Source organism: Artemia sp. Qi Xiang Cuo, chromosome 1 (assembly GCF_049724085.1).
Source record: "Artemia sp. Qi Xiang Cuo chromosome 1, ASM4972408v1, whole genome shotgun sequence".
In the NCBI taxonomy this organism is placed as follows: Eukaryota; Metazoa; Arthropoda; class Branchiopoda; order Anostraca; family Artemiidae; genus Artemia; species Artemia sp. Qi Xiang Cuo.
This window is the reverse complement of record NC_142794.1, coordinates 57,097,410-57,124,804: the sequence shown is the minus strand read 5'-3', so window position 1 is coordinate 57,124,804 and position 27,395 is coordinate 57,097,410. Positions and strand designations below refer to the sequence as shown.

The 27,395-nt window shown below is 35.3% G+C and overlaps 1 protein-coding gene across 1 annotated transcript in view; it reads left to right on the top strand.

Moving 5' to 3' along the window:
- Positions 1 to 27,395, top strand: part of LOC148956510 (uncharacterized) — a 37,899-nt gene that overhangs the window by 10,310 nt on the left and 194 nt on the right. Inside the window, exons 3-6 of the mRNA XM_089095705.1 lie at positions 8,426 to 8,686; positions 18,286 to 18,460; positions 24,455 to 24,571; positions 26,600 to 27,395. The exon at positions 26,600 to 27,395 is cut by the window's right edge and continues 194 nt beyond it. Coding sequence (XP_088951831.1) covers positions 8,426 to 8,686; positions 18,286 to 18,460; positions 24,455 to 24,571; positions 26,600 to 27,344 — 1,298 coding nt within the window. The 3' untranslated portion in view covers positions 27,345 to 27,395. The remainder of the gene's footprint in view (positions 1 to 8,425; positions 8,687 to 18,285; positions 18,461 to 24,454; positions 24,572 to 26,599) is intronic.

Below are 27,395 nucleotides of genomic sequence, written 5' to 3'. Positions count from 1 at the left end.
TCCGTCAAGTCAAAACTTTGCTCATTTTTGCATCGAATCAAGTTTTCGCACCTAGTAATAGACTTAGTTTGTTTTGTACCCAGTGAGGACCAAGCTATTTTTTCACCAAGCTACTGAATGTCTGCAGCTTGGACTCATTTCTGCATCTAGTCAGAAACTAGTTGGTATTTGTAGTTCGTTCTTGTAATGCATCGTTGAAATTCTGCAGCTTGGATTCTTCAACTTTTAAAATCCAGTTAGAACTTATATCGTTTTGCACTGAGTTAGTTAGCTTGGACCTGACTCGTTTTTACCGAATTTCTTTGTACCTTACAATTACCCTATTATATTTGAAGGGTAATTGTAAAACCAAATCGGTTTATATTTGAAGTGACAAAAAGGATAATTTATTGCGCAAGTATATTTCATAAGGAATTTAGCAACTAGCATTCAACCAAGCAAGTTCGAAAATTTATCTGTGCTGTATTCCGTGCTAAGTACACTGTGACGTAATCTATTGAATAAACCAACTAATTATTGGATAAGCTAATTAACCGCTGGCGGACATGGTTTTTTGCAAGGAATTTTTGGAAAACGGTGGGATTTTATTGCCCCCCCCCCTGCCATATTCATTCAGCATTCGAAGGGTGAACATCGATTTGATACCAAGTGAGGGTGTTGCGGTAGTGAAATAATACGCACGATTCAGATAAAGGACTGCGTGGAATACGGACAGGAGATTGGATTTTTTTGACTGGATTGTTATTACTCGGTGACGTCACTGATTAGTTATTGTTACAATGCAAGCGGATAGAGGTGATTCGACAATGAACAGTCAGTTTCTACAAGAGATAAATTTTAAGCTGGATTTGCTGCCGGAATTGACATCAAAAATGGACGCTCTCCCGAAACTTGTGGAAAGTGTAACTTTTGTCGAGGCACAATTAGCACAAGTGAATGTTCAGCTAAAATCGAACGCAGAAGCTAACGAGAAACTGAAAAGTGAATTGATACTGGTTCGCAAAAATTTACAGTCAGCTACGCTCAGAGCTGACCATTTAGAGGATGAGTTGCGGTGCAGCAATGTTATAATCTACAACTTTGAGGCAGTGGATCCGAGAAGGTATACCCTTAGTGAAGAGATTATGAAGGTTTTGAACGACGTAATTCCCAATTTGCGCCTCACCCGCAGTGATGCAAGAGACTCTTTCCGATTGAAGGCGGGTCCTATTGTGCTAAAGCTGAATTCGATGGGTGTAAGAAATATGATTTTAAAGGGAAATCCACTTCTACGAGAATATGGACTTTCTGCTGCACCCGATTATAGCCCCGCCCAGCGTCAAGCTAGAAAGAACCTCAGAGTAGAAATGAATAAAGCTCTCTCTGAAGGTCATTCTGCCTATCTCAGGGGTGTCAAACTTTACGTGAACGATGTTATTTTTAAATATGATGAGGTATCGAATAAGGTTAAAAAGGAGACTCCGCGCACCACACAAAAAGTACGACAGGCAAGAGTACCTAATGCAGGCACCATTAATAAGGGTAGCGAAGTTGTTATTCGAGGAAATGCGGAAGACAATTAGGGTAGCGATGCAACAATGTCTGATAGCGATGCGGAAACAGTAGTTGAAGTTGATGTGAATAGCCCCGCATCTATTGGCAGTAAAACCTACCATAAAGACACTATTTTAGCGAGGTCTCCATTAGAGGGTAATGATAAGAAGACGCGAAAATTTTCGGAAGTTATTAGTCCTGAAGAACAGTCAAGGGGAAAGAGTAGGAATTTTTCCAGGCGAGTGTCGCTCACGGGTGGTTGGCCAAATAGAGTTGGTCGGTACGTGTCGAGGGGCCCCCATGGAGGTACCCCCTATAGTAACAGATATCGTGACTATTACCGCATTACTCTGGAAGATTCAGATTTTGATGCAGCTAATACCGAAGAGCGACAGATACGCAGTGACTAGGAAAAACCCGGCCATATACATCGAATAAGTTTAGTAACCTGGAACGTACAAGGTGTGAACAATAAAGTGAAACAGATTAGTGAAGGTTTAAAGTCAATCGATAATATACTGTTAATTGGAATATGGCAGAGATCAAGGGAACCTCCGATCTTTGACTATTTTATTGCTGAGTTTTTTGAATCAAAGCCAGTTGAACGCACGCGTTGCAAGAGAGGGATAGCAGTGTTACGAAGCAATGCTTGTTTTTAGATTGATACTAGACTTGCTAGTAATTCAGAGAAAATTCTTTGGGTACGATTGCAGTTGGTAAGGAACAGATGGATAATTTTAGAATCCTTGTATATAACACCGCAGAATAGTTCCTATAGTAGAGAAGAAGCATGGGGTGTGTTAGCTGAAGAGTTACGTAGACTAAGGAAGGATTTTATAGAGGTTGTTTTTGCTGTTATGGGGAATTTTACGCTTATACGGGTGCTGTATTAGAAATGGAGAGTGTCTCGTTCCGAGAAGTGCAAGACTTGGTTCCTTCTGAGTATGGAATGCCTAGAAGTAGCAGAGATATGGATAGGAGGGGAATTGTTGGGGGAGAAGGCTCTTGGAGCTCTGCTCGGAGAATGGTCTAATAATTGGGAATGGGAGATTTGGAACTGATGGGGGAGTAGGGGAGTTTACCTGTATGTCGGGAGCTCGTCCGAGTCTGATAGATAATGTGTTGGTTGACAGTGGGCTTGCAGCTCAATCAGTTGACGTTGAGGTACTTCAGTCAGTTGGTTCAGACCACTGGCCAGTTAAGTTAGAGTTGGCTATAGAGGTTGAAGGTAAGAGGAGCGGTATTGAAAGAGGTATGAGACAGTCGGTCAAGAGAAGGTTAGAGTTCGAAAACCGTTAAAAAGAGATTGGAATAATAAAGAAATTGATAATATGAATGAGATAATAGCGAGACCGGTAGTAATGGATAGATGAGAGGAGATTAGAAATCTAGATTGAGGTGCTGAGGAAGTCCTTGCCGAGTTATGTGAGTTTGTGCACCAGGGGTCTAGTAAAGTGGTAGAAAGGAAAGTTAAATCAAGAGATAGAGGATATTATGATGAGGAATGTAGAAGGTTAAAGCAGGAGGTAGAAAAAGAATTAGAAATTGTTAGGCAGTGCCAGGAGGAAGAATTGCTGTTAGAAGCGTTGAATATTTATAGAGTTAAGAATAGGGAATATAAGAAACTGCTGAAGAGGAAAAGTCGGGAGTGGGATAGTTTAGAAAGGAAAAAGATGCTGGATGATTTTACACTAGTGAATGATAAAGAATTTTGGAGTAGATTGAGACAAGAAAGAGCTAGTATTTCAGGTCGAACTCCTTTACCGGTGTCGTGGCCGAGTTATTCTGAGAATTTAGAAGGAGATTGTGAAGAGTTAGAAGAGGAGTCAGTCGTCATGTTCAGATGAAAGTATTTTCCCGCTGCAGGAGAATGATTATAAATTAGTAGGGGAAGTAACAAGATAGGAGGCTAGAGAAGTAGTTAGTAAGATGAAAGTAGGGTCAGCGCGAGGTTTGGATGGGATACCAGCCTGGGTGGTTAAGAAGTTTTTGTCGGTGTTTTTGTCGATATTAGTTATAGCATTTAATAGTATTGTATCTACAGGTAAATGGCCAGAATTATGGAAGACTTCAGTTGTTATACCGCTTTTTAAGAAGGGGGACCCTAGGTCCAATGATAATTATAGGCCCATAGCTCTAGCACCAGTTTTTAGTAAAGTGTTAGAGAAAATTTTAGATAGGTGGTTAGATAAAAATAAGAATGAAGAGCAAGGAGGATTTAGGAAAGGTTATAGTACAGCAGATAGGGCATTTGTGCTTAGAGCTTTAGTCGATAAGTATTTTAGACCTAAGAAAAGCTTTTGATAATGTTGAGAGGGTGCTTTTGGTAGATATTCTTAGAAGTATAGGATTACCTAGTATTTTTGTGAGGTTAGTTACTAGCATGTATTGCGGAACTAAGGCGGTAGTGAAGGTAATAGATCAGGGTTTTTCCAGAGTATATAGAAACCGTAAAGGGGTAAAACAAGGTAGTGCTCTTTCCCCCCGTTTGTTTTCTATATTTGTAAATTATTTAGTTCAGTTTTTGGAAAGAAGGTGGGCTCCGACAGAGGGTCTTGGCTCAAAATTATTTTCAGTTTTGCTTTTCGCTGATGATAGCGTTCTTGTAGCTAAGTCTGCCCAAGAATTACAGATTTTGTTAGATCTTGTTGCAGATTACTTAGATCTGAAGAAGCTCCAACTTAATGTTAAGAAGACAGAAATAGTTTTTTTTTGTAATAGAAAAGATAAAGAAAGCAATGGTAAGTTTATGTTTAAACGAGATGAAATAAAGATATTTGAAAATTCAAAATATTTAGGTTTTGTATTTCAAAATAATGGTAGTTGGTGTGCACACATTAAACAGTCATTAAAAAGGGGGACAGTGGCTATATCTACAGTTTTGTGGAATGGTACAGTTATGGGTTTTAAAAGTCTAGCAATGCATAAGAGAATATTTTTAACGAAAATTATGCCAGTTATTGATTATGGTGGGGAATTATGGGGGATGGAAGCGGTAGAACATCTGGTTACCCTTCAGGTAAATTATTACAAAAGGTTTTTCGGCCTCCATAGGGCTACACATACCCAGTTTTTGAAAAGGGAGCTATGGCCTTTTGCACTGCGTAAACATAGACTAGTTCAGGTAGTTAGATCTTGGATGAAGTTAGTGCAGTTACCACGAGGTAAACTTATTAGAGAGGCCTATGAAGAGCTACTTGCTTCAAGGCGTAAGAGATCGTGGCTCTGTAAGGTTAAATCCTTATTAGACAGATTATGATTGGCATATATATGGAATGATGGTAGATGCACCGCTAACAGTCAGATTGATATAACAGGAATAGTTAAACAAAGATTAGAAGGTCAGGAGATACAGACATGGAGGGAATGAAACTAAGAGATCCAAGACATCAGGTGTTTATAAGGAAGTGAAAAGGGTGTTTGGCCCGGAGATTTACTTTAAATTTAATTTGCCAAGTATTTGTCATATTGGTTGCAGCTGCGGGCCAACTGTTTGCCTTTAAGATGGAGGAGTAAAGTATTTGAGAGAGGTAAGGGGTTCCTGGCGTATACATACACATGTCCCATTTGTAATATTGAAGAGGAAACTCTGAATAATTTTCTGTGCCGGTGCGAGGGGCTTTCTGATTTGCAGGAGGATGTTTTTGGAGAAAGTAATTTGTCACTTCGGGTCGTGATGTCTCTGATGGTACCTAGTCTCACGTGTAGATTATGTAGAACTATGGATCAGGCATTAAAGATAAAAAAGGAACTATTGTGAAGAAGATTTGTTATGGTTTGGAAAAAGAAGGCTGAAGGGAGTTTTACTTTTAAAAGGGAGTTTATTTAAACTCCCTTTTAAAGGGAGTTTATTTAGTGAACCGTCCTTGGTTTTTTTTTTTTTTTTTTTTTTTTTTTTTTTTTTTTTTTATGAAGCAAATGCTTCACATGTTAAAAGTTCAAATGCTTATTTTTATATGTTTAAATATTAATTTTATGTCTATATTGTTTAAATCTTAAGTGTTTAAATGTTTAATGTTTATTTGATATTTTCATAATCCCCCTTCTACAGGCCATGGAGCCTTTTTGGGGATTTGTAGATTGTTATGTAATTATTTTACTTATATATGGAAAATAAACCTATCTATCTATCTATCTTTTGTTTTCCTGGTATATTTGATGTATAGTGTATATGGCCCTGTATAAAGGCTTTTGAATACACGATTATTATTTATTTTTATTCTTATTATTATGTGTATGACATTGTGTGTAATTATGCGAGTTAGTTTTTTAGTATTGTGTGTGCTTTTGTGCTGCAATTGTTATGCTATTTTATTTTTATTTGCTATGGGCTATGTTTAGTTATTGTTATATATGCTATTATCATGTGTTTTGACTATATATGCAACTGTGTTTGTTTTTTGCCATGTCCCAAAGAGGCTTTTGTTTTGCAATAAATATCTATTCTATTATATTACATAGAGTCAGGACTTCGCTCGTTTGTCTTGCACCGAGTTAGGACTTTGGTAATTCTTGCACCGAGTCTTAGCTCGTTTCGTACTGATGCAAAACTTTGTTTCTTTTTTTTTGCATTGGGTTAGGAGTCAGCTTGTTTTTGCACCGCGCTAGATCTTGGGTCATTTTTTGCATCGAATCGAATAGCCTGTTTTTTTCAATGAATCGGGATTTAAGCTTGGACTTGATTTCACACTGGGATAGGTCTTACCTCATTTTCGCCTAGACTGAGGCTTTGGCTTGTTATTGGAATAAGCCAGGACTTACCTGGCTTAGTTTTTGGACCTTGTCAGTTCGAAGTTCGGACTCTCGGTCCTTAGAAGGGGTACAAGAATTTTCAATTTCAGATAGAATGGAACCCATCACTCGTTTCTTCGACGATTTTTTCTCAAATGGAATAAATTGCATCAGAGAAACGGTGCTCTTTAGTTAGTCAGTGCTACTGCCCTCACTGATTAGAAAATACTTTCTTGAAAATCTTTTGACTTTGATTTCTTTTGACAATTCGTTTTGCTTTCCACCGTAAGAACTTAGCAATTTGATTGCAATTTAAGTTTTACACTGAGTTCGGATCCGTGGTCAGAATTTTCATAGTTTTGTAGAATAATATTTTATGTCTCACAAAACCTAGACCTTTTTAGTTTTTCAAAGAATTAATGTAAAAATAAACTAATATTAAACAGTCACAAATAACATTAATAAGAATAACAAAATAATAATAATAAATAATCAGAAAAATAATATAAGTAATAAAATAAACGTATATTTATGAATTAAAAAAAAAGAAAATAATTTACAAATTCATAATAATTGAGGCAGATAATACAGGACTGGTCAGAAAATTGTATTATCTGTTCAGGTGACTGTGCTCAGTCTTTCTGAGTGTAGAACTAATGAACTACTGACTACACAACTACTTTGATGACAATTAAACTTCACCTTGAATTTGTTTTGATTATGGCCCAATTTTGAAACTATAGCCTCAGATCTTTAATCAGTAAACTCAGAAGCTTAGGTAAAAAAAAAACAACAAATATATAATGAATATTTAGATAATTTGTTTCTATTTTGAATTTATGCTTGGCAATATTAAAGACTGTTCAGGCTTACGTATAAAAAAATTAAACTGTGTGTGTATAATCCTTATTCTCCACGCCTGTTCATAGTTTGTACACCAAATGTTTTCAATTATCACAATAAGTTTAAAGTCGCTGTGGCTTGCACAAATGCCATTTCGTTACATTAGCAGAGTTAGTACTCTCTTTTTCTTATAATGTCAAAAAAACTCCCAAAATTCCTTTGATTTTCCATTTCATTAACTCATTTCTCGCAAAATAAAATATTAGACTTCTGTTCTTTTTGTTCTTAAATCCACACTTGAAGTGAAAGTCGGCAACTTCATGGCTTCGAATAGCCCACGTACAATTTTTAGCACACAAAATAGGACTCACTTCTATTAATTTTTAACACACTGAGAGAAGCGTGTACAAATTTTATCACAGATTTCCGTGTACAGGTCGTATAATTTTACGAATTGTACGCCATATTCACTAGTGTGAATGGTCCCTATGCCAAAGACTAGCAAGCAACAACCTTTTAGATCTTTCAGTACCAACCTTTATAGAAATTAAACAATCTGGAAGTATTTGATTAATAAGGTTCAGTTTTGAACTTTTGTGTCGTAATAGTGGCCTCAGATTCGTAGCCGACACGTTCAGAAACTGTTTTATGTCCCCTTTGTTGGAAATCAAACATCATTTGTGAAGTATGCCCTTAGTTTGTTTTTATTTAGGACAGTCTCAGATTTTGATGATTTTAATGATTAAAATCAAATAATTTAGGTGTAGAAATGAGTCAAGTAAAATGAAAAACTATAGCCTCAGAATTGTAATAAACAATCTTATAAATCCTTAAATAGTAACTTTGGTGGAAATCCAATTCCTTGTGTGAAATATTTACTCATTTTTATCAATGCAACTTATTATTTAGGAGAGACATCCTGTGACCTTAATGATTTATAGTGACTGATCATTTAAGACCATTTGGTTGAAAGGGTCGCAGGGCATTTTGTGCTCTACAATTTTACTGATTGAAAATCCTTCTATGACTAATTTAAACAAGTTGTTGACCAACATTTTCGAACCTTTCGACTATTCTGACTAAAATAGCTATCTTAAAATATAGGCGTCTTATGAACGTTTAAGGGTCTTAAGGGGCGATACATTGCTCTCTGATCAGTTTCGGCCTTGGAAAAGGACGCTAGAACTAAAGTTTTATGAGTGAATGAGCTCCTCTTTAACTGTGCACGACCATCTGTTCAGTATGATGAGGCCGAAAGAAAATGCATTGTTCTTTGCCTTATGCTTATACTATGACCTAAATCTTTCCTTACTTTTAGAGCCGCTGATTGGTGAACATGTTTGTGTAATCTGCAAACATACATTTGACAGTACTCTAAGCCTGAGAAATCACAATAATGAGACTCACAAGAAGGACGGCAAATTTTTCTGTCCAGAATGTGATCATACGACAAACAGTATGTCAGCACTTCTGACGCATCGTCGGCGTCACACTGGAGAACGTCCATTTGAATGCAAATTTTGCGGGAGACGATTCAGTCACAATAGCACGTTAAACGAACACATGAATTTACACACTGGTAAGCTTCTTTTAATGTTTGTATTTTATACTTAATATTGGATTATAAAGGACAGTGACCTTTTAAAATCAAACCGGTCTCATGCTTACTTTGCAGAAAAAAGGATAGGTCTTGCTTTTTTTCATTCTCTTCCGCCAAAAAAAGAAAAAACGTAAAAAATGTATTTTATTGAATGCTAGTTAAAAAGGCTAATATATTACACAATTTTTGTGAAAGCCAGGAGAGCGGAAAAGTCATTGTGCATCATACCATTTTATCATCTACAGACACAAGTACGCATAAGTCCAGTTCTTAGGTGAGGGGGGGGGGTGTGTTTGGCAAGCACAAAATAATTTTTTTTAACTCTTCAATATGTCAGGGAGGGAGCGGTTTTAATCTTGTTTTTGACGCAACTGAATAGGTTGAATTTGGATATGTGATCAGTTTTTTTTCCTCCTCAGAGTTTTTGCCCAATAATTTTTTTAATTTTGTTCGTTCTTGAAAGTTGGGTTTATGATAAAACGAAACATTTTTCTGTCTATTTTGTGTAACAGTTTAGCACCAAAAATTCCAATGTGTAATCAAGTTTCTTTTAAAATATAAATGACCGCTGGAAATCGTCTAAGAACTTCGTAGTGACATTTTTTGAATATGAATTTCTTGCAATAAACTTCCAAATCAGAACGGTTCCCCCCCCCCTTAAAGAAAGGAAATTCCTTAGGAAGATGAAACAAAATTTAAGATTCCCAGTCAGGTTGGTTTACGTATCATAATAAAACTAGTTTAATTTCTTTGCCAATTTGAATTTTATTTCCAAGTTTAGAATCTAATAATTCTCCTTAGGATTTAATGATTTGAGTTCAGAGAATGAAGCGGTGATGAATTTATGACAACATATTACATAAAACCAAAAATTGGTGTAACGTAATAACTTACGAAATTTAATATATCCCTTTAAATATATCTCTCATAGCTGCCCTTGTTTTGGGTTTCTCATCACTTGGGGATATTTTTTGCGTAATAAGTGTTACATTATTCAAGAGTATAGGAAGTTTGCTGTTTTAAAACAAAAACCAAAAATTGAGAGGGCTGCCCAAATACCATATAAAGCTTACCCCCGCAGGCAGTATAGCGTTGCCAAATGGAGGCAGATGATATTGAAATAGATGATATTGAAAAACTTATATTAAGTTTATTTATAAAAGACTGCTTAGTCATTTTAAGGACTTGCAGTGAATGTTTAATTTGTTTAAAAAATGAAATAATGCCAGGAAGCAAAATTCTTTGGTTGTTTTAATTTAAGACAAGAGAAATAAATTCATTAGCGAAAACAATAATTACACTATCGTTCAATAATCATCAGGGAAACCAATTGGGCTGTATATGATGGTTGTATCCATCCTTATAACCGAATACTATATATCCATACTTCACTTATAAATACAAAATTACGAAACCGAAAACCAGATAACAAAATTAATATAAAGTAAATAAATAAATATTAATTGAAATTATCAAATACTTTCATGAAAGTAACGTTTCAACCTACTACTGAACTGGGTAACATTATGTGCTAGCTTTATACTATTCGGGAAAGAGTCACACACCTGTAGTTTCGCAAAGGTTGAAAACAATGATCCTCGTTGAGTCCTCTGACTTGGCGTCGGACTTTTTCTCTGAAGAATTCCTTGTTTCCTAACGATGATTAAAAGATTTGGATTTCCTCAAAATTTCCCAAAGATTTGGATTTCCTCAAAATTTCCCAAACGCGCTCCCATGAATAACGATTCAAACATTGATAAACAAAAATAGATAGTTAATAATCTCTTAACTTGTAAATATTAAAACAAAATTAGTTTGTGAAAACAAATCAAGGCATAATTTTTAAATCTCATATAATGTCCTAAACACAAACAACTTTATTTGTAAAATTGGAACTCTTTTAAAATTTGAAACAAAAGAACTAGTCCACAGTAAACAACCATTAGATAAATTCGGACTGATAAGAGGATGGTGGACCATTAGAATTCTTGGTGGTGGCTCATTTCTTAGTGTCCTTATTGCCACCTCTTGCCACTTTTGCGGCTACTGCATCACAATGTAATTCTCAAGTAAAATTATAATCAAGATAAAAACCCAAATATTCAACAATAAAAGCTTGATTTAACAATGCACCATTCAGACGACCTTTATTTTCTGAAACATGGGGAGTACTAACTCCCCATGAAATTCGTCTTAGAAACATTAACAGATAAACAGCTAAACTTCATAAAACTTATCAATTCATCTAGGTCTTTGTTAGCATATTCAATGAAAAGATCCACACAAGATAATGTAACTGTAAACATAGTGTCATCAGCAAATGATTTAATTGATGTCCCAGGGATGTACAAACGCACGGTAACTGCGTAAATTAGGTACAGTCAAGGCCCCAATTCCAGTTTGTGGAATTCCGCAATAGACCTTATAACTTCTTGAAATGAAAACTTCAGTAGTCACTCTAAATTTTCTCCCAGTAAAACAAGTCTCAAACCAATTCAAGGATAAATCTTGAGCCCCTAAACAACTTAGTTACTCAATAAAATCTTAAAACACGAGTATCACTTTACTAAAATCTATGAAAATCAAAAGCCCTAAATCACCCTGTTTAAGTGCAGAATGGAAAAAATGTGTGAAATGGTGGAATGCATTGATTCTAGAATGTTTATCCAGAATCCAAACTGTGTTTCTGCTAGAGATTCATATAGGTTCCTGTGATTATACATACTGCTATGCATAACCTTTTCATATATTTTTGAAAACAAAGAAAACATAGAAATCGGTCTCTAGTTAGAAGGATTTGTTTTCAAACCTCCTTTATGCAAAGAGATGACCTTAGAATCTGCTCCATTTGAGTGCTGTTCGATCAGTTTTCGTGCCCTCTCACCGTCTCCGCAGTAAGATACACATTGAGACGTGGCACATTTCCTTTTTAGATGAATTTTTTAACGTAGATGTGTACAACGTGTATTTATTTGAAAATGTTTTTATTTGATTAGATATTGAGGTAAAACGTGGAGTAAACGTTAAGTAAAAACATTTAATTTGCATTGAACTAGGCGCGACAAAAACATCACGGGGGAGCACAAAACTGTTTCTGTGACTAGCTTTTTTTCTTTTTTATACCAATCAGTTCGTGGTAACAAACCGAGTAAATAGTAACTCGTGTTGATTATAACCGAACTCTAGAAGACGGAATTTTGGTAGCATTAAACATGTTTAAAAAGAATGCTATATAAGGTGCTTCCAAACTATCAAGTTTCTAACTACCATTACAAAGTTATTTGCATAAGGAAATGTGCATAATTTCAGAAAATGGTCAAAACACCCTCTAAAAGTCATCCAATCGCGACAAAAATCGCACGATCAAATTCTGGATGTCAAAAAGTTTTCTCATAGAATTTCAACCGTAACAACGAAAATACGAAAATTAGGTATTTTTGAAATGTTTGACGGATGGTCTATTTGTTTGTATTTTCGTCTGTGATTATGGAGAAAAGTGGTCACGGATGCGTGTTTATATCTTTTTCTTTTTTAAGAATTTTTATTTAAAGAGTGTCTGAATAGGTTTCATTCTGACAGAAGTTTAAAGTTCCAGAGTCCTTTTTAAACAAAGAAAAAAGACAAAAAAACAAAAAAAAAACAACAACAACAACAACAAAACAACAAAAAAGCAAGGAGCTGATTTCTCCCATTTTGAGCCGTAAGACCACAATTTTAGTCGGGAAGGGTCAAAATACTAGCGGATGAAAATTGTTACAAGTCCGTTGAATTTAGATAAATCGATTAGCTAACCTTGTAATCTCCCAGTATGTGAGCTACTGTTGTGGGATGGCACATTTGCAACTAAAAGTATGTGTAGTTAATGGGAAATGGGAGGTTATAATTAGGGCCCGACCGATATGGATTTTTGGGGACCGATACCGATATATCGGTAGGGTACCGATATAATTTGCCGATAAATTCAGTTTAAACCCCCCATTCTCTTTCCATATTAATACTCACGTGTGTCTTTCTGGTCTATTCCACACCAAAGAACAGCCTCAATAATTCACTGTAGATTCCAAAAATTAGGCCATTTACAAGAATTGTTTGATTGTCTTTACCTTTTCTGATCAGCAGCGTCTGAGCACAGAAACGAAATGGCGGATATTTGCGGAAGTGACAAATAAGAAAAAAATTTAATCAAAGAAGCCGTTTTAGTTACATAAACACAAATACGTGAATATCTGATTGAAAGAAGCTTAAGATATTTATTAAAATATATTATTCAAAACCCAAATTTCCACGAATATTAATATTCGGGACTTCGAATATTAATCATTTAAATATTAATGTGAAAAATTTACTTTACATTCATATAATATAGCCTCTTACTAACAAATCCATGCTACCCACACTGGATACAGAGGTGCAGCTAAAGTTTTAAGTTTGGAGGAGGGAATTAAAGAATGTGTCTAACATAAATTTTTCAAGGTGTTGTCACGTTGCGGCGACACCTTGGAACCCTCCCTCCCCACCTTAAAACAGGCCCTCTCTTCCTTAACTGTACCCCTGACTGGATAGAATGGTTTTAACTGATTAAATCTTGGATCTTTCACCCACGCAAGTGATCATTCATTTAACAAAAATGTATTATTTATTGTTCTTTTTAGTTGTTTTGGTAGAAAATATACGTTCTTGAAGTCACCATATATTTAGAACACTGCTGCACCGGGTGTGTACTGACAACAAATATACTTTGACTTCATTTGACTCACATGTGCTGCTCTCTCCACCATGCCCTGGCACTCGGCACTAAGCATGGGCACTGTTTCTGTTTTCTGTTCTGTTCTTACAAAAAACAGAAACCGAACAGAAAAAGATGACCTGTTTTTTATTTACCTGTTCTGTTCTGTTACTGTTTTTATAATAACTATTTTGTCCTGTTTCTGTTTTTTTTTTCTAACTGTTTTTCTTCTGTTCTTGATTTTAGTTTATTGATACGCGAATGAGATATTAAGAAATTTCGAACTTACAAAATCGCGTATTTTAAATCGTAATTTGAAATTTTGAAGAAGCATGGATACGCCCCATACAGTCTTTGAAATTGGAGCACTACTAAAGAGTAGTAGTCTGTAAAATGATGAAAATCAGTGTGTCTACGAAATTAAATGTGATGCTAGACTGTTTCATCTATGTAAAATTGGGATTTGACCGTTAGATTAGAGTAGGTAGGTCTGCATAGGGGAGAACAGTAAATTATCAGATTTTTTCCACATCAATAATTTCTTTTTTGGTGTATATTATTCAGTCAATTGAGCAGCCAAGCTTCACAGATACTGTCTAGGTGAAGCAGGATTCAAACAAATCACTTATTACTGTATATTCTGGTTCTATTAGTAGGGCCTCTGTATCCTACCTTACATGGGAAGTAATCTGCACCTTTAACCGGGAAAACTTAAGTTCAACGGTTCTTATGGAATTTATGCTGCTAGATAACAGTGACTTTCTATGATTACCATACTAGCCTATACTAGATAAATACCGATTATTAATTGCAAGTTTTCTTAAATGTTTGGTCAGAGAGGAATGTAAATGTATTGAATCTTGTCCAGTAGAAATATATGTTTTTGCTGGCACGTTTTATTGCATCAACATAACAACGTATACTTTTTCAAGATGCCAAAAATACTTTTTCTACCATCTCTAAATATAATCAATGGAAACCCTTTCAGGGAAAAGCCTAGAGTTGAAACAGTGGCCTAACTAGCTGATTCTGGCCTAGCTGGCCAAAGTCTAATAAAATGCTGATACACTTTTCTAATTCTGTAGAATAACACATCTTCCGGTGAACACGGTAATTTTTTCCATACGGCACAACAAATTAAAAAAAATGCCACTAAGCAGTATATTATTTCTTGTATCTGTCTCTTAAATACCTATTATAGACAAGTAAATTTCCGTAAAAATTAATATGATATGATATGATTTATTAACAATAAAAGCCCTACTGGGCCATGGTTAATACACAATACACTTTAAAAATAATAAATGAAAATAACCTTATAATACTGTATATTATTATACTGTGCTGCAAATTGTCTAAGTTTTTAGGAAACCGTAGTTAGGAGCTTGCCGACAGCCTTTATTATTTTGCCGACAGCTTTTATTTGCCGACAGGTTTCTTGGCTCATTGCGCAGACGAAACCGCTCAGGGGGAAATTCGCCCCTTTCCCCTTATTACGCCACTGAGGTGGAAGAGGTCGGATATTCGGCTGGAGGTGCAATCTTCTAAATGGTAGGCTACTGGAAGGTGCTTCTAATTATGTGAAAAATCCTAAAATCAGCCTTTGTTTTAAAAAAAGCATGATGTCATTTTTTTTTATGACGACTTGGATGTTCCAAGACGTCTCTCTTGGTACCCTACGGAAAAAGGAAGCAAAGGAAGTATCAGGTGCAACTTCTGAAGAGCGTCTCTAAACACTAAGGGAGTCTCTGCCATGACATTTATATCTTATCTTAAAAGGAAACACACAATTGATATGCACAAAGATAAAGTATACGCGGCTGGTGCAGAAAATAACAAACCCAAACCAACTAAAAAAATATATCAAGTCAGGCTGCTTCCCTAAAGAGAGCTCCAGATAGTAAAGCAAGTGACAAATAGGGCAATGGATTAGTGAAATCTGGAATAAGAAGAGCAGAGATACGATGGTTTTTTATTTCCAATCGATCAAAACAAGCTGGTCTGTGGATGCTCTGCTGCAAAACCCTGTTTAAGTACAAATTGCCACTTTCTTCGTTTGATAAACCAGATTTGAAACAGCTTATTAAAAAAACAACAACAGGGGGCTTGAAAGCACCCCTTGGGGAAACCCATCATCACATAAGTTTTACTGCCAGAAAAAAAAATGAAAGTTCAGAAGGATTTTTGTCCACTCGAAGCTTAGCCAATGACATCCCTGAAGAAGATTGCTTGGAATCCTTTGATGAAGTCGAAAATGTCGATCCAACTGTTGTAAACGATTCAGACGGTCTTTCTGTTTCTTGTTCTGAAAACTCCAGAAATGAAGATACGCATGCTGAAGAATTCGAATAAACTGATGCAGTGTCTAAAGAAGAGGGTGGTGAAATTAATGGAGAAAAAGAGTGGAGAGCTGGGAGTCTGTCAAAAATGAGGTTGCAACACAGGCTATCTGATCCGAAGACACGTTGCACTTGCTCAAACATTGATAGTCGAGATTGTCACTACCCCTTTTCCTTTGGGAATTATAGAAAGTGTTACTACATCAAATATTTGTTTTAAGAATACGAGTGGGCATGCTTTTGATTATTTAGACACGTTTTCATGGTCCATTCCCAAAGGAAAAGGGGTAGTGACAATCTCGACTATCAATGTTTGAGCAAGTGCAACGTGTCTTCGGATCAGATAGCCTGTGTTGCAACCTCATTTTTGACAAATAATGTGTTATTTTTGTAAAAAATAATGTATTTTTTACAAATAATGTATGTGTAAAATAATGACAAATAATGTATGTGTAAAAATAATGTATTATTTTTGAAGTGTATTGTGTATTAACTATGGCCCAGTAGGGCTTTTATTTTTAATAAATCATATCATATCATATTAATTTTTACGGGAATTTACTTGTCTATAATAGGTATTTAAGAGACAGATACAAGAAATAATATACCGCTTAGTGGCATTTTTTTTTAATTTGTTGTGCCGTATGGAAAAAATTACCGTGTTCACCGGAAGATGTGTTATTCTACAGAATGAGAAAAGTGTATCAGCATTTTATTAGACTTTGGCCAGCTAGGCCAGAATCAGCTAGTTAGGCCACTGTTTCAACTCTAGGTTTTCCCTGAAAGGGTTTCCATTGATTATATTTAGAGATGGTAGAAAAAGTATTTTTGGCATCTTGAAAAAGTATACGTTGTTATGTTGATGCAATAAAACGTGCCAGCAAAAACATATATTTCTACTGGACAAGATTCAATACATTTACATTCCTCTCTGACCAAACATTTAAGAAAATTTGAAATTAATAATCGGTATTTATCTAGTATAGGCTAGTATGGTAATCATAGCAAGTCACTGTTATCTAGCAGCATAAATTCCATAAGAACCGTTGAACTTAAGTTTTCCCGGTTAAAGGTGCAGATTACTTCAGAATTAACTCAAGTAGATGTTTTCCTACTTGACGAACCACCCATGCTTCCCAAGTACGGCTTACAAAATATGTATCAGTTGTTGCGGTCCATTGCAAATCCAAACCTACCATTTTTCAACTTCCAACTCCATATTCTCTGAAATTTTTTCCTTATAACCATTAGCCTTAGCAGCGATAGTAGTAGTAGTGGTGTAGTCAATTAGTCATCCCACTTATCGGTCGTTCCCTGAAGGTAATACTAGTAGTAGTAGTGGTAGTAATAGTAGTAGGTGTAAATACTGCCTTTTGATCAATTGGCCATCCCCCTCATCATTCCCTGAAAGTTCAAAATTAATACCCTTAGGCATTCCTGGTAAATGCCCTTTTGACAGCCTGTATGCAAATAGTGTTTTTGATTTAATTCAACACCCCCCTCGGCATTCCCTTAAAGTTTCACCTTAATGCCCTTGGTCTTCTTTAACAACAAGGTTCAAACGTGCCCCCCTTTTCGGATAAAATTACTATAAGTAAGCAATGGGCCAATTGTATAACTTATTAACCTTGCCCCAGGGGGTCTGGTGGGATATCATCCCCAGTGGCATAGCTATTGGACCTTTCAACTATGTTGATCAAAATGGCTATCTTAAATGTTGATATGATATCTTTGGGGAAAAGGGGGCCTCGGAGTGTTGGTGGTTGCCCTCCAATCACTTTGGACTCTTAACAAGGGTACTAGAATGTTCAATTTCTTACTTAACAAGCCCCTTCCGAAGTTTCTACGACAACTTCCATACGTAGTCAGTTTCTGAAAATTAAATAAAATAATAATACAGAATAATACATAAAGGCCACTTGGTTCTTTTCTTGTCTATGATAAGTTTGAAGAGAGTTAATTTCCTTTTATCTGTACTCTGTACATTTCTTATTTGTTACTTTTGGCACCACCAAGGACGGTTCAAAATTTCAGATATTACAACGAGCTCAAAGGCTCAAAATTCACCACTTATGACTTAATCTATTTTTCCAGGATAGTATAAACGGATTTGGTTACCATGTTCACTCTTTGATCGTCACTACGGACGCAAAAAAAAAGGGGGGGGGGTTTAACTTTGGCTTTTCCTCAATTTTCACATAAATCACCCAATATCTGTTTGTAGTACTTTAAGAACCCTTGAGCATAATATTTAGTTAAAAAGGGATCACCACTAGGTATGTCGAGTGTTTTTTTTCTGGGAAGCATTTTTACATCACAAAATTCGATGTGGAGTTACAAGTAACAAAAATTGTCAAAACTAATTTGTACTTTTCATGAAAAGTTTCATTTTTCAATTATTGAGCAATGTATGCAATAAGCATTTTATGTCTCCTCTCATTTCCAGGGTTTTGTAGTAATTCACAATTTCTTGGAGGAAGGCAAATTAAAGCTTACCACTACATTCATTTTAGGCAATAAGCCATTTAAATGTGATGAATGCGGTGCTGCATTTACCCAAAGGAAGAAATTGCAGTATCATCGATGCTCTTCACCATATTTTGAAAATGACGAGTCAAGTGAGCCAAGATATACATGTCCAGACTGTGGCAGAAAGTTTTTCAATAAAAAGGGATATGCTCATCACAGGTAAGGACATTAGATTAGTGTTTAGAGATTCCATTACTGCTGCTGACAACTGATCGGAATAGAGAGCTACCTGAGGCTAAAGCAGCTGTAATGACCTCCCCTGCAATAGTATTGATAGCTTTAATCTTTGCTCCCTCTCATAAAATTCTAATTTCCTTTTAATGTGTTCTTGCCAGAATTACTGTTTACGCGTTGAAGTGCTAAAACGTGACAATTTTCTGTGGGGTTCTCTCATTTTTTACTAAAAAAAGGCACTTAATCGGTGGTTCTCCGACGTGTGGTATTCGTCCTCCTAGGGTAAGTAGAAGCCTCTGGTGGAGGGAGTGCAAAAAAAATACCGGTAATAGTGGATTTACCATCTCGGCCATTGGCATTGAACAATTACGCAGCATAGTTGATGCTTCGTTAATCGGGGTGAGTATGTGTATGCATGTGCATGCTATTAATAACAAAGGGAAGCAATGGAAAACATCCAGATGAAAAACCCGCGAAGATAAGACATGTAAGATTTTTATTATAAGAGTCTGTCATGTTGCCCAAGCTGAATATCGTACAAACTTCCGATTGCCCCCATGCTACACATTCACTTAAAGGGCAGTCAGACAACCGCTATTTGTCTTTACCATGCTAAATTGCCGTAAGAAGACATAAAACTATTGGACTATGACTGACTTTTTTAGTGTTGCGTGCAATCCTTTTCGCTCAACGCACTAATCTTCCTTCTACTGCAGTGCTTTATTTGTTTTGAAGCGAGCAACTTGCAATGTAACTTGACTAATAATTACAGATATCAGCTACTTTCTTCTGTTTTATTAAATTTTGAATTGTGGTTGTAAATACTAGGGCAGATACCGAGTTATAATTTTTGTGTTAAGATGGATAAGTATATATAAACTGAAAAATTTAAGACCCCTGCTACTACCGCAGATATTGAGCAGGGTGAGTTTGCAGCATCAGCAAGGAGCATTTCAAACCGATCTAATTTAAAATGGCAATCAGATGATAGTGCATCAACATACAGTACTTTGGTCGTGAGTAGCGTAAGGGCTTAGTCAGCCACTATTAACAGCAGTCACAATATCAATGCTTTGTCTACAAAAAAAGGAAATTTTGTGATGAATATTCCATGTACAGATTCTTGTTTACTGGTGATGAGGACTCTTAGAAACCAATATGCGTTGTTTGTGGAGGAGACATTTCATCAAATGGATGTATGAAACCTTCCCTATTAATGTGACGTTTACATAAAAAAACTCAAATTATAAACAAAAGGACATAAGGTTTTTCCAAAGACTATCAAAAGTATCCAACGTCACTTCATTTGTTTAAACTGCAAACAAAGTAATGAGAATGCAGTGGAAGCATCAAGCAGAATTAGTTATCATATTGCAAAACAAGATAAAAACTATACAGCTGCTGAAAATTGGATTTTTGATTGAATTAAAGATGCAGTCAAATTTATTTTGCGTTAAAACACGTAAAAAATATTATTACACAATACAGTTCATAGGAGAATTTGAGATATGTCACGTGACATTGAATCTACGTTAGTAAAAATAATAAAGCAATGCCGTTACTTTTTTATTCATGTGGGTGACAGCACTGATGTTTTGAGTTTATCAATTTTGCTTGTAATTTCAAGATATTTGAATAAAAATGTTTTTGAGGGAAACTTGTTGATATGCTATCCTCTCACTGAAATGTGGACTGGTGATGATAAATTTAATGCAATGAAAAGCTATTTCAACCAACATTAAATTAACTGGGAAGAAAGCTGCGATGTATTGCTGATAGGGACAAATCAATGTCTGGCTATTACAAAGGTCTGCGGATCGTATTAAACAAAAAATCGCGAAGAAAGGAAACGAGGACAATTAACAGCCAGTGAAAAAAATCTTATCTGCGGATCGTATTTGTTTTTTGAAGCCACTGCGCTATCCATAGGCAAGGCCTAGCTGTAAAACTTCTTCCTCATTCATTTGAAGAAGTTTTCGGCTATAGAGGCATTTTCATTCTATGCATTTATTAGGAACAAATATAGAAATATACTCGACGTAGCTCTAGATCTAAGGCTCTACCTTTTATCATTTGGTTCAGATGATTTTAAGCTCATCTCGAATATCCAAGTTCAAGAATCTCACCTTTTTGAATAATAAATAATAAAACAAGTTTTTTTTTAAACTGAAAGCATGGAGCAACAGTAAAACTTAAAACGGACAGAAATTATTCCCTATATGAAAGGGGCTGTCCCCTCCTCAACGCCCCGCTCTTTAGGCTAAAATCTTTATTACTTTATAAAGTAGAGTTGTGATAAAGAGTCAAACTTCAGCATAAAGAGCGAGGCGTTGAGGAGGGAACAGCCCCTTTCATATACGGAATAATTTCTGATCGGTTGTAAATTTTAATGTCGCTCCTTACTTTCAGTTAAAAAAAACTAGCTTTTTTTTATTTAATACTCTTATGTATTACATGATGCATGAAGCATAAGAGTGTAATTTCTTATGTTAATATATATATATATATATATATATATATATATATATATATATATATATATATATATATATATATATATATATATATATATATATATATATATATATATATATATATATATATATATATATATATATATATATATATATATATATATATATATATATATATATATATATATATATATACTGTTGTCTTCTGCCATAAAATTACAGTAAATGCCACTTTGCTTTGACAAAATCTTTTTGCTACTAAAAAGAACAATAGAACTTTTCATTTCCGGCTGAATGAGCCTTCGCACTATTTACTAGAACCATTGGTTCGACTCGAGCGATCCTAGGAAAAAACACAAACAAATAAACACGGCTTTGGGATCATTTTTCTTGGAACAACGGTAAAATCTTGGATATATATATATACTATTACTACTACTACTAACAACAACAACTCACCGCAGCACCAAGCCGCCTGAGGCCAACACAGCTGCGCATGCTCCTCCTCCATCCCATCTATTCAAAGCCTCCTGTTTTACACCCTTCCAGGAAGTTCCCATTTCCTTTAAATCTTTCTTAATGACGTCTTCCCACCCCAGACGAGGACGACCTGCTTTCCGTTTAGCCCTAGACGGTTGGCCGAAAAGGACAATCTTCGACAATCTGTCATTCTTCATCCGCACAACGTGCCTTAGCAATCTCAACCTTTCTTTCATTATAATCCTAGAAAGCGGGATTGAACCACATTTTTCGTATAGCCTACTGTTTGAAATACGTTCTGTCAGCCGGGTGCCCAAAACAATCTATTGCCAGTTTCTCTGGAAAACATCTAGCAAATCTTCATCCGCTTTTCGGAGCGCCCAAAAACCGGCAAAATAATAGCAAATATACGAAAATCTATGATAAAAAATGAAAATAGCTATTTTTCAGGAGAGAAGAGAACGATAATATCCCTTCTTAATTCGTATGTGCCTGCCACTCATGTAACATTTTGATTTTTGCCTCTTTCCTGATTTTTGCTTCTTTGCCTCTTTGATACAGCCTACTGGCTATTATATATATATATATATATATATATATATATATATATATATATATATATATATATATATATATATATATATATATATATATATATATATGTGTGTGTGTATATACTGATACAAACTTTGACATGGATATAAAAACCTATTTTATGGCTTAGGAGAGTTAAAGCAAGCTAATTTTGACCATTAACTTTGATCATTAACTTTGACACGGATACAAAAATCTTTTTTGTTGCTTAGAAGAGCTAAAACAAGCTACCATTGAATACGTAAATACATAAATAACCAAGTACAAATATTGAAGGCAATCATATCATGATCTAGGTATATATGGATTAGTATATAAGTTACATATTATTTCACAATACTGATTGTACCATCACCCCTCCCCGCCCTTAGACCCCAAGAATCTTTCAAATTACTTGTGTTTTCCTATATTAGAAGTTTATTTAATGCTCTATGCCTTTTTTTTCTACTAATCACACTGCAAAGATGTCTATGACAAAATAATAAATCGTAGAACAACGAAGAAAAACGAAGTGGTTTTACAGCCAGTGAAAAAAGAAAAATGTGAATACTTCGGCTGAGACCCTTGCTCAGCTACTCTCAATGTAAATGAAAAGACTAAAAATTAAAAAAAGAGAACGAAACCCTATCTGATGGTAGCTCCGAAAAGGCAAGTGAATAAAAACTCGATGTTGAATGGCGGAACTAATTTTCAATTGAGACTTGTTGTGTCTAGAGTTTTCCTTAACGTTTATATGTGACGTTTTTGGTGAATTTAATTCTTAATTTTGACTGCCTCCTAAAAATTATGTGAGACCTCTAGCGGAGCAATTGTAGAGCTGCTATCTAACAAAACGAAATGTTCTGGATTGTCTTTGTCGTGTTGGGTCAAGGCTGAGTCAAAATTCCCGGGCATTCAGCTTAAATACATGGCTTCTTTGACTGAAGACTTATGTTCTAATAACCTCTCTGCTAGTTGTAGGAGGGTGCTTTTGATATAGAGACAACCAAGAACAGGAAATTCTATAGACACAACTACCCCGAATGGGGCTTGTTTTACCCTTGTCGAAATTGAAAAAGCTCTGTATCTTCTTTAAATTTGTAAAAGTGATATTGTAGTTGTGCGTGAGTGTGTTTTTTAACTTTCCAGTCTGTAGTTCAGTTTTGGAGTATAAGATACAAGAGGGATCCGCCTGTTTATGCTCTTAGTTATAATATACTCCAGTGACTTGATGAAATTTCTAATGCAAAATAAAATGTATCGAGTTAATTCAATTTTGGGAAAACTGGAGCTTCAGAACATACTTGTAACACCGATCAACTAAGGGTTACCACTCCTCTTTTTACACAAGGGGGATGACTAGGAGAAAAGTGCATACATAACATCTATTGTGTGCGGTTTCTTCTTATAAATGGCAAACGCAATACTGAAAGACTTTTTGAAAATTCCAATTTCCTGAAAGCGCAGTTTACTTTAATCTTCCAGTCCTAAGGTAAACTGAAGATTTGTATCTTGAGTGTTAAGATGTAACAAGAAAGTCTTAACTGTCGCCTCTATATACTCTCAAACAGAAAAAAAGTGATCCAATAACCAACCCCAGAAACAATAGTTCAGAGGCAAAGTTTTCAAAGCATAGATTTCAATAAATTTCCAATACAAAATGCCAAAAACATATGAAGATGTGGTAGCCAATGGAAGACCCATTATTTGGGTCTAAAGAATTTGTATTCTTTGATTTTTCACGCTTAGCGCCAAGTTTGCCAGCACAAGTACAAAATTCCAAACATACTCTCTAATGCCACCATTGACAGAACACCAATGCCAATGCCAAGCGTTTGCTTGATAAGTTTGACAATTATTCTTTCCACCAACAGACGATTACCTTGATGAGGATTTTTATGAAGTTGTCACCAAACTCCTTACTTCTCTGATCAGAGGATAAAATAGTGAGATGTTACCAAAAAGTGCCTGAGAACTTGCTGCTTTGTTCTCTAATCAGCTTAAAGATACTTTTTTTGTTCTTGAGAAGTGAACTCTTAGTAGTTGCATTAGCAAAAAAAAACTGGCCCATTGAATCAGCTTTTACAAGTTTAGCTATGTTTAAATACTGGTCAAGAATAATTATTTTCTGAACAGTACAGATAAGGAATTGTCACGTATAATCTCCAGTTAGGGGAATTTCAACTCTGTAGACTCACTATTTTTCTACTGAGCATCATAATATTAGTACACTAGGGGTACATCTGTAATTGTGGCCGATAGCTATGTTGATTTCACATTTTGCTGAGACGGTAGAAGACAAAGTAAAGACAGAAAATGTTTCTGCTAGCTGGTAGATTGAATTTAGCTGCTCTTTGAATCTAGCTGATGGGGCATAGTTTCAAAGCAGGTATTCATTTTTAATATTATTGTTGTCTGTTCATGAGCACTTTTATAGTAGTTAATCTTACAGGTTTTATCATCTCGAGAAAAAAGAAAAGCCTAAAGACAATTTGTGTGAAGTTTGTGGGAAAGGCTTCAGCACCAAATACCTACTGAAAGCTCATATGGGAATTCATGAAGAAAGAAAGTAAGTTATATCTAAAATTGTTTTCCCTTTTTCTACTTCAGTTAGCTACTTACCTACTTGCTTTTGGTGGGATAAGGTCATAACACCTCTGTCGCGATTGAGGATTTCTACCATTTGTTTGAGCCATACTAAACAATTTGATGCCATCTGTTCCGCAAATGAGATCCGCTGGGTTGACCATCTATGACTGAACTTGCTGAACCAATCAATGGATTCAAGATCTTTTTTGACATGGCTTTACCAGTTTTTTCTTATTATTGCCACGGTGCTTTGATAGCAAACCTGACGACTCTTGTTGCCGCACGTATCCTTTATTTCCATGTTAGACTTGCAGTCAAGCAGATGTGTTCTGGTAATTGTCCTTAGACAATTATATGCATATGCCTCCAGAGAATCCTTTTGATCTTTTTGATCTTTGATTCTGCTTCTTAAACTTTCTTAAGAACATTGATTCTGGCATGGTATAGCAACGTTTTTGTGAAAGGAGACAAAGGCTTTTTGTGCATTTCTGTAGTCTCTGCTGGGTATTAGTATCTGAAGATCCATCACTACAGACCGGAGAACCTTTTAGTCGGTTGGAAAAACTTTTACTCTCCTCCAGTTTCACTAGTTTTCTCAGTTAGCAGAAAAAGATCCTAGTTGTTTGCACCGGTGAATTTCTTGTTTCTGTTTTCCTTTTAACTAGGAAAAATATGACGTGAGTCTTGATAATTCGTAGGCTACTTCACTCAAAAGTCTTGGTAAAACTCAAGTACAGTTCAAATTTTTTTTTCTATCTCTGGTTTCCTTATAGACACCACTTATACGACAAAAGCTCTTCTAGTATCCTTAAGTTTAACCCCCATTTATTTTAAATTTTACCTTCTTAATCGCTCTTAGAGATAAGCTGTTTGTTCGAATTTTTGTTTTTGTTTGTTAGTTTTATCTATATTTTTACTTTTAATGTACCTTGTATTTACTTTTTTCGCAGTAGAAATTTTTTCTAATTTCTTTTTTCATAATTTTGTCTACCTGTTATGACCCTAAAAATTTTCTCCTTGTTGATTTTTTTTTTTCAGGAATTAATTTGTATTCTTCAGCATGTTATGTTTCTTTTAGCTATTTGTCCCTTTGCTTTGCCAAGAATCTGTTCAAAAAGTGACGACTTCTTAATTGTAATGAAGACATTTATGCTAGAATAATGGTGACAAGAAATATAATATTAAAAAAAAAATGTTCCAAAAATATCCTATAAATTCAGCCACAGGATCTTAATTTCAATGATAAACAAAGAATTAATTTAGAAGTGACCCCCCATTTTTGAACCCATAAGCAACACTGGAAAATCTTAGCGTTTTTTTCCAAAGTGACTGATATGTTAAAACTAAAATACATCCAAACTCTGGATACTAGCGCGCTAACTCCCGTATCCTAGGAAAAACGTAAATAAAATATGTTTCATAATAGTATTTCCCTGTATATAAAGTTGTATTGCTAATTTGATAAGTTAGAAAAAGTGAACAGAATAGAGAAGTTTTGAAATACCGGATGCCTTAAGTAAAGGATATTAGTGTTACTTTGAAATAGGCCAGTTAAAAATACGATTCCTAAAGCCGTTTGAATTACCTCTCTTCGAGAATCGACGAATTAAAAAAAGAAAAAACTTAACAGAGAATATTTTATTTCAAGAAAAATAGCCTATTTTTTGCTTGAAATAGAAAAATGACCTACACACCTTAACTTTAATTTATTAAATACTATTTAAACCTCAAAGAAAGAGGCCACAAGCCTCTTTCTTTTTGAAGGAAGTGGGAATTTCTTGGGAGGGAGTAAAGAGTGAAACTCAACAGGGACAGGGTAGGGTGGAGGAGTTTCCGCTTCTGTGTAGCCTCAGGTGGCTTGGTTGTACGATGAATTGGCTTTAGTAGTAGCAATAGCAGTTTTATTTAACACTATACGAAAATCCCTTACAGGAAGCCCATCTAATTTTGTGTATTGTAAAGCATGTTATTATCATTATTGTTGTTGAATTCTTTTTTTTTTTTTTAGTATTTACACTTGCGACATCTGTGGCCGTGGTTATATTAGTAAAAGATCTCTTGAGAACCATATAATGCAGCACACTGGAGAGTATCCTTTCCAATGTAGTCAGTGCGACAGAAAATTCAAAGATCAAATTAGGCTTACTTGCCACGAGCAATCTCATGCTGGAAGCAAAGTGTTTACTTGTGAATTTTGTCGAGAAGAATTTCGTCTCAAGTCACAGCTTGAAAATCATCTTCTTCTTCATACTAAAGATGGCACTAAGTACGTTTGTGATTGTGGTAAAGTGTTTTTAAACTATAGATACCTGCAGAAACATCGTCTTGTACATGCTAGAAGAGAACGATGTATCTACTGTAGGAAGTGTTTTGAGCGTGCTGAGGATCGCATTGCTCATGAACTACTCCATCAAACAGGATCCTTACCTGTGACGAAAAGCAATCCTGCTGCTAAAGAAATAAAGAATCTGCTTCGAATTGGGTGTTCGCATTGTGATGCCATGTTTCGCGATGAAGAAGAGTTTGCCCAGCACGCTGTTATTCATGATCCAGACTATTACAATCCGTCGATTAAAGAAGAGGGGGAGATTGAATATAACAGTGTTGATGATGGTAATACCCAGATCATTTATTGCACCGAAGAAGGCGAAGTGAAGAACGTTATTAATCCGGAAGAGTGGGGATTTGAATATATTGAGGACTCAATAGTGCAGCAGGCGTCTATTAGCTACGAAACTGTTGCTGAAGTTTGATCCACTTTACAAAACCAAGATGTGTTGAATATTTTGAATCTTGTTTCATTT